Here is a 12945-nt window from a genome sequence, read left to right on the forward strand (position 1 = left end):
GAAGTCTAACTGAGGGATGTGCCACTCTTGATTATGATCTTTCTTGGATGTGTTTTTATTTCAGGAGGCTATGACACTGCTTTTTAATATGATAAATATTCTTCATTATGTTCTTGTACCTTGCCTGTGGTTAAAGAAGTAGTAATTAGGAAAGTAATAGTGAAGATTTGGAGTATCCTGTTTTATCTGTTATATCAGGACAGCAAGTCAGTAGGAAAGAGCCATGCTGTTCTAGTTTGTAATTAATAATGCCTGCATTAGGCAAAGCTATTTTTTGTTTGTTTGTTTGTTTGTTTGTTTGTTTGTTTGTTTGTTTGTTTGTTTGTTTGTTTGTTATGGTTTATCAGATAGTGGGTAGCGTGGTGGCTTGGGTTGAGTTTAATGTGTCTCCTTTTTAGTAGGATACTGATAAGAGCAGTGATTCTAATTGAAGTATCAAGAATGTTTGGATGTAGGGAATGGAGTTTGTCTTCATAGATTTGGAGGAAGGTAGGTAGAGTTTATGAAGAATGGGGGGTCTTCTGTTAGCAATGGAGTAAGTGTTGTTTCTGTTTGGAGTTTGGTAGGGTCAGTTTGCAATAGGACTTAGGTGTAGTTGCTGAAAGAAGTAGATGAGGGATTGATTAATGGGGGAGGGTGCAAAAAGGTGAATTGAGATATATAAGTATTAAAGGAAAGGTGATATGTTTTATTTTGTACTGAGAATGGGGAAGAGCATTCTTAGTGAGTGCTGAAAGAACTAATTGAAACAGATGGGGCAAGCACTAATGGGAACATTCTTATGACAGCCCTGGAAGAGTGAGGGAGAGTTATATGGTTTGAATTTCAGTAATCATATTTGAAAGTAGTGTAGATTAACTGCTATATGATCTCCTAAGCTAGTCCAGAAGGTCATCATAAAATTATAACAATGAGCAGGGAAGATGAGAAACTTAAACAGAGGTGGTTTGAGGCAATTCAGCAACAATTATACCTGTCTTTTATATTTTTCAAGAACACTTCTTTCCTAGACATTTTTTAACAAGAGCACCAAGTTTAATAAAGCATGTGAACAACAAATAGAATACAACTTGCAATATGATGAGTTTTGTTATATAGATATCTAACATATAGAAACAAAGGACAATACTTAGTAAAGATCTTAGAATACTTTGAGTTTTTGATATGAGCCCAGATTCTTCCAAGGTACACAGCAAAGTCTTTACTCAAATCGTCTAGTGCAGGACCTTTCTTCCAGTATTTAAACAAGACGACACAAGTGCCATAATAATAATCTTTGTCCATTTCATTACAGTTATATCAAAACAGTTTGTCATCACTAACACCACCCACCATTAAACAGCAGCTGTGTAGTGCAGGAATACAGTGCAAATTGCCATCTGTTTATGAGTTTCAGTTTAGTGAATGCTAACCATGGAAAATAATTAAGAATGTACAGTCCTTCCTAAGGGTATTCCATAAAGTATAAGTCAGTGGTGTACCTATCATGTTTTGCCAATCTATTCTAAAGTGCTCTTCAATGTCATCAGCTCCTTTCTGCAAATAAGAGTAACATCTAGACACAAGACCCTGATCAGTTTCTCTCTCTCTCCTTACTAAACCACCAAACTGGAGGGTGATCATAAATTTCCAGCTCCCCCTTTCTAGCACTGGTTTTACAATATATATCCCATAGTTGGAGGCATTGCCAAAATGGCGGTGAGGTAAAACCACATTTCCTTATGAGCCTGTAAAGATATAAATTGGTCTAAGTTTTATTTAATATTTCTTTACCAGGAAATTCTGACTTGGAACAAAGCCAGTTTTCAGCATTGGCCCAGGGAGAAGCACTCCAGATGCATGTCTTTAAAATGTAGGAGGAAACCAGACCACCCAGATGAAACCCTCACAAATACAGGGAGGACATGCAGACTCCACACAGAAGCCACTTCAGGTGAGAATCAAACCAGAGAACCTCTTGCTGTGAGGTGACAACACTACTGCTGCACCGTCAGTCCCTGTCTCTCAAATCGCATCAAGTAAAGATCCCTTTCAAGATCCATTTCATTCACAAAATAGGGCAGCTTTCCATTTAATAAAACAAACTAAACCAAATAAAGTTATGTTCTCTAGGTGTGAAGCCTTGTTGAAAGTCTTCCTAAGCTTAATACCTAAACCTCTTGTACCCCAAACCCTTCCCTATCCTGTAAAGAAGAAAATGTTAACATGCCATGAATGACTTTAAGTTCAGACAGAAGCTATATAGGTGGCCTGTAAAGACTGTCTTTAAGCTGCAGCATAGGTGTAAGCTTGAAAGTTTGGAAGTTCCCAACCTCCCTTCTTGTTAGGTACACATAAATCTTTCTTAGCAACTGTAGGGGGGTTTACCCTCCCATAAAAAAATATTTAATCAAGTTATGGGGCCTATTACTGTAATTAAAACATGCCACTTATGGTAAGTGCCTCAACAGAAACATGAATTTCTGTAGACTCACCATTCTAACTGCATTGGTTTGGGCTGAAAAGGGGAGTTTAAACATTTTCTGTCTAAAAAATGTATCAGAAATATTTTTGAGAAGACATCTGCAGTTATATGTTAGTATCTGGACCAAGTCCCTACATAAGGCAATTCCCATATATTGAGCCTATGAACTTTCAGGCTATCCTTCAAATCCATCACTTTCTGGCTTAAAGGCAACATACTAGATTTTCTCTTATTCACCTGGAGCTCAGATATTACTCTGAAAAAAACAGCATATGGAGTACCTTTGGTAAACTCCTGTCCAAGATTAGAGAGTTATATTACCCCAACATCTGCAAACCAAACTGAACAAAGAACATATCCAGTTGCTTAACGTATCCTACTATAAGGGGCTCTCTGATGCAAATAGCATTTAAAGGTTTCAGCAGCACAAAGAGTAACTGGGACAGAGGCATCCCTGCTAGGTGCAACACTGCAAGAAAAAGACAGAAGCCTCAGCACCATTCATAGAGATACATGCAGTAGAGACGTGATATAAGACCTTGCCAGCAGACCAAATCTTTCCATGGTCTGCCATAGAAAATCCCAAGACAACATAAGGCTTTTTGTTCCAGAAATATTTTTTATTTATTTATTTATGCATGTATGCATGTATGTAAGTATGTATGTATGTATGCATATATGTACTTATTTATTGTTGGACCAGTGCAGTTTGCTTTCATAACACTAGCAGTAGGAAAATTACTTTTTCAGACTATAAATGTAAACTTGACATCCCATTCTTTACCTAAAACTTTGCTGCATGCAAGCCAGGGGTAATATAAGGAAACAAAAACTGACTGCATCACAGTAAAAAGTGTACAACCCTTAGTGTATGCTCTATATCACAAGGCAGATGCACTGTGAAGGTACATAAAAAGTGTTGCACCCGTTATGTTTGTTTCATATAACAAGGCAGATTGCAGTGCTTCTCATTTCCATTGCAACAAAAAATAACATTAAAACATGATAGTGTATGTCAGTTGACTCAGGGTGTTAAGGCTGTAAACTATAGTTCCTATAGTAGACAGTTTGAGTCTCTCAGCCCTCATTTACTGTCTGGCAGTTGGCCCACATGGTTAATACAATGACCTATAGTTTTTATACCAAGGGTTTGATTCTCTCAGCCTTTATTTACCCACTGTGTGATGCTGAGCAAGTCTGTTAACTAGAAAGTGCTTTGGGGCAACTCAGAATGTGGGCTAGTCTCCTTAATAGTCCCCCAGACTGCAAGCCTGTTAGCTACCTATGAACCTGTCACCTTCCATGCTTTCCATCACATTCAGAAATAAAGCATTTTGGAAATGTTCATAACATGTAAGAGGCACTGGTGTGTAGGGTTCTGTACATTTAAAATTTTACTTCCTTACTTATAACCTGAAAACCAAAGCAACATAAACACACACACACACACACACACACACACACACACACACACACACACACACACACACACACACACACACACACACACACACACACAAACACACACACACACACACTCATACAGATTCCTTTTAATAAGAAAACATGTATCATTTGAATTTATTTTAATCTTTATTTAATATTTTCAGTTATTATGTGCACTTTTCCCATTAGGTAATTTCTGGTGTTCTTGTCAGGCCTAAGCAAAATAATGTAACATTTGGGAGTAAATATACAAACCAGCAGACCAGCACCAGAGGACACAATGGCAAACACTTCCACAGCAACCATGTACTTTCCTCGTATGCTTAGATAGGCTGGGATGAATGACACCCACACAGAGACAAAAACCAGCATACTGAATGTAATATATTTAGCCTCATTAAAGCTGTCTGGGAGGTTCCTAGACAAAAATGCTACTACAAGGCTTATAGTGGCTAATAGGCCCATATAAGACAACATGCACCAATATGCTGTGGTTGAACTTTCATTGCATTCAATGATGATTTTCCCTGTTACAGAAGTTGTGTTATTGTCCTGGAATGGAGGGCAGAGAATTAGCCAGATGAAACATATTAATACTTGGATAAGTGTACAAAGCATAACTAAAATTTTTGGAAATCTGGGGTCAACATATTTCCTTAGATTGCTGTTTGGATTACTAGCTTTGAAAGCAATGACCACTACAAGAGTTTTGGCTAAAACGCAAGACACAGAAAGTGTAAAAATAATGCCAAAAGCTACTTGGCGAAATATGCAGGTCAGGTGGGTGGGTCGACCAATGAAGATCAATGAACAGAGGAAGCACAGTACAAGGCTTATCAGGAGGATATAGCTGAGTTCACAGTTGTTTGCTTTGACAACAGGAGTGTTATGAGACTTTAGAAAGATAGCAAAGACAACAGCAGTAGCCATAGCTGTGAATGTGGCAATTCCTGCTAAAGTTTCCCCAAGGGGATCTTCATAAGAAAGGTATTCAGGCAGTTTCTTAATGCACTTGTTTTGCTTTTCATTAGACCATTCATCACTGGGACACTTAATGCAGACAACAGAATCTATTAAAAAAAGAGCACACAATAAGTTCTAGTTTATCAAAGATACTTCATTCAATGCTCATAAAGCTGTCTAATGATGCAGCAAAAGGATAATGCAATGCTTCTTGGATTACTGGACACACAAAGGCTTGATATGATCTAGATGGCAAAGAGCAACATACTTTAAATTTTACTGCTGAGGGCCGTAAGTCTAAATTTTGACCAACTCTGGTCATATACTCATAGTCACTGCTTCAGAACTGCCAGCTTGGTAAGTTATGAACTAGGTGAGACTGAGATTTGCTATTCAACTATATTGTACTTCTAATAATCTATAAAAATGAGACAGGCTGCAGTACAAAGTGGGACTGAATTTTAGGACAGGATTGAGGTAGTAAAGTGCACATTGTCTGTCATTTCTCAATACAGTACATCAGAGAGAAAAAACTGTCAATAAAATAATTAAAATATATATGCTGAAGCAATTTGACTCAAAAAATTAACACATTTAAGCCCAACTAAATTCATGGTCAAGATAATCCTAAATGATTTACTTTATTTTTCCTTTAGTGACAATTGACATTTGTGTAAATAAACATCTAACGACATTTCTCACTGTTATGGGAGCTACTGTGAAACCAGAAGATAAAAGCTACAAGAAAATCAATGAAATGTTAGAAGAGCATTCTGAACCAAACCACTGATGATAGTGGAAAGATTAATTGTTAATCATTGCAGTGAAATAGTGACATAATATGCTGCAGTCTGTGGTGAACTGCAAATGGTGTCAGTTTGGATGAGGCACTAAGAGGCTGATTTGTCAGTGTATTTTACAAGTGAAGCTTGTCAGTGAAAAATGTTATCTGAATAAAATATTAGATTTCCAGGAGTATTTAAAATTTAAATGAGGGTGTCATTGGCAGAGATATGCAGCAGATAGGATGCATAAGGCATCAAAATACAAAGAACATAAAGGTACATTTCTGACAGATTATAAAAAAGTAAAATATTTTGATATCACTGCAATAATTTAAAAAACAAGTTCACAAGGCAAAAGCTATAAAAATATAAAAAGTTGCTAATTATAAGAAATGGGAAGAAATGATTATGTTATAGTTCAATGTAATCCCAAGTCAAAAGTAAAAAAATATACACATTTGTGAAAAAAATACAAGATATGATTCAAAAGATGAATGAAGTAAGCCAATCTTCTTTTTCTTTCAACTGTTCCTATTAGGGGTTGCCACAGCGGATCATCTGTTTTCATTTCTTCCTGTCCTCTGCATCTTGCTCTGTTACACCAACCATCTGCATGTCCTCTCTCACCACATCCATAAACCTTATCTTAGGCCTTCCTCTTTTCCTCTTACCTGGCAGCTCCATCCTTAGCATCCTTTTCCCAATATACCCAGCATCCCTCCTCAGCACATGTCCAAATGAATGCAATCTCGCCTCTCTGGCTTTGTCTCCAAACTGTCCAACCTGAGCTGACCTTCTAATATACTGATTGCTAATCCTGTCCATCCTCGTCACACCCAGTGCAAATCTTAACATTTTTAACTTTGTCACATCTAGCTCTGACTTCTGCCTTTTTGTCAGCGCCATCATCTCCAGCTCATATAACATAGCTGGTCTCACTACCTTCTTGTAGACCTTCCCTTTCACTCTTACTGGTATCCGTCTGTCACAAATCACTCATGACACTCTTCTCTACCCACTTCACCCTGCCTGTACTCACTTCTTCACCTCTCTTCTACACTCACCATTACTCTGAACTGTCGATCCCAAGTATTTAAATTCATCTACCTTTGCCAACTCTACTCCCTGCATCCTCACCATTCATCTATCCTCCCTCTCATCCATACAAATATATTCTGTCTTACTCCTGCTGACCTTCATTCCTCTCCTCTCTAGAGCACATCTCCACCTCTCCATGGTCTCCTCAACCTGTTCCCTACTCTCACTACAGATCACAATGTCATCTGCAAACATCATAGTCCATGGGGACTCCTGTCTGATCTTGTCTGTCAACCTCTCTATCACCATTGTAAATAAGAAAGGGCTCAGAGCTGATTCTTGATGTAATCCCACCTCCACCTTAAATGCATCCGTCACTCCCACCACAGACATCACCACTGTTTCACTACTCTTGTACATATCCTGTCCCACTCCTACATACTTCTCTGCCACTCCCAGCTTCCTCATACAATACCACAACTCCTCTCTAGGCACCCCATCATATACATTCTCTAAGTACAAAAAGACATAATGCAACTCCTTCTGACCTTCTCTGTACTTCTCCATTAACACTTTCAGAGCAAACATCACATCTGTAGTGCTCTTTCCTGGCATGAAACCATACTGCTGATCACTAATCATCACCTCCCTTCTTAACCTAGCTTCCACTACTCTTTTCCATAACTTCATGCTGTGGCTGGTCAATTTTTTTCCCTCTGTAGTTACTACAGCTCTGCACATCACATTTATTCTTAAAAATCAGTACCAAAACACTTTTTTTCCACTCCTCAAGAATCCTCTCACTTTCCAAGATTTCATTAAACAATCTGGTTAAAAACTCCACTGCCATCTCTCCTAAACACCTTCATGCTATGTCATCTGGACCAACAGCCTTTTCATTTTTCATCCTATTCATAGCTGTCCTTACTTCCTCCTTGCTAATCTGTTGCACTTCCTGATTCACTATCCCCACATCATCCAACCTTGTCTCTCTCTCTCATTCTCTTCATTCATCAGGCCCTCAAAGTTCTCTTTCCATCTTCTCAACACAATCTCTTTGCTTGTGAGTGCATTTACCTCATTATCCTTTATCACCCTTACCTGCTGCACATCTTTCCCAGCACAGTCCCTCTGTCTAGCCAATTGGTACAGGTCCTTTTCTCTCTCTCTCTTTAGTGTCCAACCTTTCATACAACTAGCCATACGCCTTATCCTTAGCCTTCACCACTTCTCTTTTTGCCATATGCCTCATCTCCTTATACTCCTGTCTACTTTCTTCATCTCTCTGACAATCCCACTTCTTCTTCGCCAACCTCTTTCTCTGTATTCTCTCCTGTACTTCCTCATTCCACCACCAAGTCTTCCTGTCCTCCTTCCTCTGTCCAGATGTCACACCAAACACCTTTCTAGCTGTCTCCCTTACCAGCTCTGCTGTAGTTATCCAGCTATTGGGTAACTTTTTACTGCCACCCAGTGCCTGTCTTAACTCTTCCCTGATCTCCACCTCACAGTCACCCTTTTTTAACTTCCACCATTTGATCCCTGGCACACCTCACACTTTTCCTCCTCTTCTTGATCAACAACATCATCCTACAGACCACCATTCTATGCTGCCTAACTACACTTTCCCTGTCACCACTTTACAGTCTCCAGTCTCCTTCAGATTGGCTCTCCTGCATAAGATATAATCCACCTGTGTGCATCTTCCTCCACTCTTGTATGTCACCCTATGTTCCCCCCTCTTCTTTAAATACATATTCACTACAGCCATGAGCATCCTTTTCACAAAATGCACAACCATCTGACCTTCTGCATTCCTCTCCTTAAAACCATACCCACCCATCACTTTCTCATCCCCTCTGTTCCCTTCACCAACATACCCATTGAAATCCACTCCAATTTCTACTCTCTCATACTTGGGTACATTCACCGCCACTTCATTCAACTCACTCCAAAATTGTTCTTTCTCATCCATTGCACATACAACTTGTGGAGCATATGCACTAACAACATTCGTCATTACACCATCAATTTCCAGCTTCATAAACATCACTCTATCCAACACTCTTTTCAGCTCCAAAACACTCTTGGCATACTGTTCCTTCAGAATAACCCTACCCCATTTCTTCTCCCATCCACACCATGATAGAACAATTTGAACCCACATCCAATACACCTGGCCTTACTCCCCTTCCATCTGGCCTCTTGCATGCATAATATATCAACCTTCCTTCTCTTCATTATATCAGCTTGCTCTCTCCCTATACCAGTCATACTGCCAACATTCAAAGTTCCTACCCTCACTACCACACACCTACCCTTCTTCCTCTCTACCTGCCTTCGGTAATGCCTTACCCCTCTTTTTCTCCTTCGGCAAACAGTAGCCCAATTTCCACCAGCACCCTGTTGGCTAACAGTACTGGTGGTGATTGTTGTTAACCTGGGCCTCGACCGATCCGGTATGGAAATCTGTATTGTTGTCTACATATGTCATTTGGCAAATGTTTTACACTGGATGCCCTTCCTGACATAACCCTCCCCATTTATCTGAGCTTGGGACCGGCATGGAGAAATGCACTGGCTTGTGCATCCCCAGTGGCTGGGTTAATGAAGTGAGACAATGTTTTAAGTATTAAGTAATGAAGGACAATACACATTTATGTTTACTCTGGTGAATGATGAAAAAACTGGGATGGAAATTGATTTGGAATGGGTGTGTCAATTGTATCTAAGAAAATGTTTCAATCAGTTTTCAACAATTTGATGCAAGGCAATACAGTTAAACTTAAAAGGTGAGTTTGACAGTAGTAATCCAGATAATGGCTATGCTATGTTATGTTACCATTAACTTTGGTGAAAGTAAATCATCCTGCTTTGTATGAGAGAAGGTGGTTTCAGAAGCAAGTGTTAAATCAGAAACTAATAAAGCCTGTTTGTCAAAGTGTGCTAAATAACCTACAACAAGTTTTGGAAATGCATGCTGAAGTACTTCATGTGGAGCTAGACACAATATGGGATGTAAAAACTGCAATTTTGGTAATTCCGAATATCTCTCCAAAGCTCATTAAGAGTTGACTCTACTATTCATGATGAAAGAAATCAAGAAACAGTAAACAGATAAAATATTAAATGGAAAATAATATCAGTCCTTTGAATTATAGTGCATTTGTTGTATATACTGTCCTGGTAATAAACAGGGAAACATTCAATTCATTTATCTGAAGATTTCAGAGTGCATGTTATCCAAGCTGTTAATATGCAAATACATCCTTTAACAAGAAAAGATGTGCTAATGGTCACAGAGAGTGGTGGAAATCAATTCAGAAATTCTAATTTACACTTATAAACATGTATTGTTTGATGATGATGTTAAGAAATGCATTGTCATAGAAATGCAAAAATGTTGTTTTTGTATAAGACAAAATCATTTGAAGTGAGTTCTGCATATTCATTTTTTAATGTTTAATGAAAAATTTTACAAAAGAATTAAATATGGTTCTGGAAATACAACATGTATTAAACACTGAGAAGAGAGAAAGTGCATAGCCCTGTAGTATTACAGACACTACCAGAGTATGGACTGAGTAAAAGTCTAAATGAGAATTGACGAAATAACAATCCAATATATGGGAATAATATGCAAGATACAAATAAATTTGCCCTTTGGCCACAAAAAGAAAAATAATTCACAAGGGGTTCTGCAACCCTGCCCTATCAAAAGTGCAAGACCCATACACATGAATCATGAAATTACAAAAAAATGCACTACATTTGACAAAAAAGACAGTCCCCCAGATTCTGCAAGCCCTGCACGGTGTGCAGGACTAGTGCAGGAGCTCCAGCAGGCAGTATGCCTGCCGCACCTTCCAGGAATAATCTGTAAGGATGTGCACAAGCGCTCCTGCACTAGTCCTGCATGGATTCAGCCCCTGTATGCAAATTACCCCATTTGCAGGAGAAATCCATGCGAATGAGGTGAATTTACAACCGGCCGTGCAGGACTAGTGTAATCTGCAGAAATGTACTCCACCAGTAAGGGAGTACATTTATGCAAAGTACAAAACGGAGCCATGACAGCTCCAAATAAAGGGTGGATATCATGTAGAAAGCATGCCAATGGCCAACTATAAGGCCATTGGCATGGAAAACATTTGCAAAAATTAAAAAAAAAAAATCAACTTTTATTTTTTTTAGCCAATATCGGCTGTTTAAGCATGGGGCAGTGATGTACAAATTGGATTGGGCGGAAAAGTAGAAAAAAAAACATAAAATAAGCATTCTGACCAAAAATCACTATTTTTCATTATACTCAATGGTAGGCAGAAGACAACATGGCCAGTGAATAGCAGTTGCTAAGGGGAGAGGCTCAGTGTGGGACATGTAACTATGCATCAGCAGGCAATCCTATGCATATGAGGGGAATGATACTGAATCCCATATTTCCCCTGCATGCTAGTCAGCACCCAGCAGTGTAAGAGCAGTAATAGCTTGGTGCAAGCCTAGGAGTTAGCTGCCACCATAGGGGATGTGTCAGGCATACTGTAAGCAGATTGGAGCCCTGTGGCTCGGGGTTGCTCTTAGCTTAGCAGAGCTAAGCAAGACGATGTGTCTGAGGCTGCCTAGCATACTGTATATTGCCTATGCGGGTGTGCGGACCTAGCACCGGGTTTTAAAGGAAAAGAAAAAAAGTAAACCATGAAATAGCAGCTCTGTGCAAATTTAAACACTGTGTTTGCACGGCACACCCCAGGCTTAAACAGGAAGGCAATGGGAAGGGAAAACAGCTGTAGGAAGGTAATCAAGGAGAACTAGCATAGCTGACAGGTGAAATGTATCAGAATCAGCCATTTACATGGGCAGCAGACCAGCCCAGCCCAGCCCGGAACATTACTATAAACTATGCAAACACCTTTCCCTCTGTTTTTTCCCATACTCTACACCAGAGGTATATACAAGCGAGGAACTTTTAACAAACAAAACAACAAAATGATAAGGGCTGCAATAGCTATCATACAACAACATGTGGAAGGTGCTGAGGGTGGTGAGGATGTGAATGCTGTTAACCAACCCACAGTGAGGAGACGGAGAAGAGTGTACAGACCCAGGGTAAACTACCAGGGGCTACATGAGCTGCAGATAGTGAAGTGCTATAGGGTGGGCAGGTACCTCCTACAGCAAAATGTTGAGCTGTGCCAGCCACACCTCACATACAGAACTAACAGAGGGGAACCCATCCCAGTGGATATCAAGGTGTGTGTAGGCCTAAGAATACTAGCTATAGGTATCTTCCAAAGGCCAACTGGGGATATGATGGGGATCTCACAGGTATCAGCATCCAGGGTACTCCACCAGTTCCTGGATGCCATGTCAGCACATACTGGTGAGCACGTATATTTCCCCAACACCCGTGAGGCATTGGCCAGCAATATGCATCTGTTCCACCAAATAGCAGAATACCCTAAGGTAGTGGGTGCTATAGACTGCACGCACATATGCATCAAAGCACCACCCGGTGAGCGGGGTAGGGTCTACATCAGCCACAAGGGCTTCCTCTCCATCAACTGTCAGGTCATGTGCGATGCCCATGGCATAATAATGAATGTGTGTGCTGGCTGCCCTGGAAGCTATCACAATTCCCACATCTGGCATCTGACGCAGCTGTACCAGAGATTTGCCAGTGGGGACATCCCTTACAGTCACCTAGTGGGGGATGCTGGTTACACACTGGAGCCGTGGCTGATGACATGCATCAGAAATGCACACACACCCGAACAAGAACTCCATAATGAGGCACACGCACAGACCAAAATTATAATAGAGCATGTGTTTGGGATGCTCAAGTCACGGTTCAGGTGCTTGGACACATCCGGTGGAGCCTTACAGTACTCATCAGCTACATGTACCCAAATTGTCTTTGTATGTGCCATGCTACATAATATGATCCTGCGAAAGCAGCTGCAGCAGGAACGGCACAGGACAGGGCCACACAGCCCCCCACCATTGCCAAGGCCTGCACAGGCACAGAGTGACTGACTCAGAAGAGGAACAATCTGAGCCTGCTACAGTAGGCAGAAGGAGGCATGCCCAGTATGCCCTGGCCTTGGCAAAGAGGCAATGCATAACACATACACTGACATAGGAGCGACCCAGGGAATGACACCTCTCTCTGACTCACACATACAGTAAAAAGGAAGCCAAACATGACACTGCATGTGCCCAACCATGTATAGGGAGTATACTATGCACATC

At 40.2% G+C, this 12945-nt stretch overlaps 1 protein-coding gene across 1 annotated transcript in view; it reads right to left on the bottom strand.

The window, feature by feature from the left end:
• Positions 1 to 4057: 4057 nt before the first annotated feature.
• The window catches only part of LOC122803786 (vomeronasal type-2 receptor 26-like), a 242582-nt gene continuing 233694 nt past the window's right edge, over positions 4058 to 12945 (bottom strand). Inside the window, exon 3 of the mRNA XM_044073474.1 lies at positions 4058 to 4980. Within this exon, the coding sequence (XP_043929409.1) occupies positions 4058 to 4980 (923 nt within the window). The remainder of the gene's footprint in view (positions 4981 to 12945) is intronic.

This window comes from Protopterus annectens, chromosome 6.part0 (genome assembly GCF_019279795.1).
Source record: "Protopterus annectens isolate FY-2018-M chromosome 6.part0, PAN1.0, whole genome shotgun sequence".
NCBI lineage: Eukaryota > Metazoa > Chordata > Ceratodontiformes > Protopteridae > Protopterus > Protopterus annectens.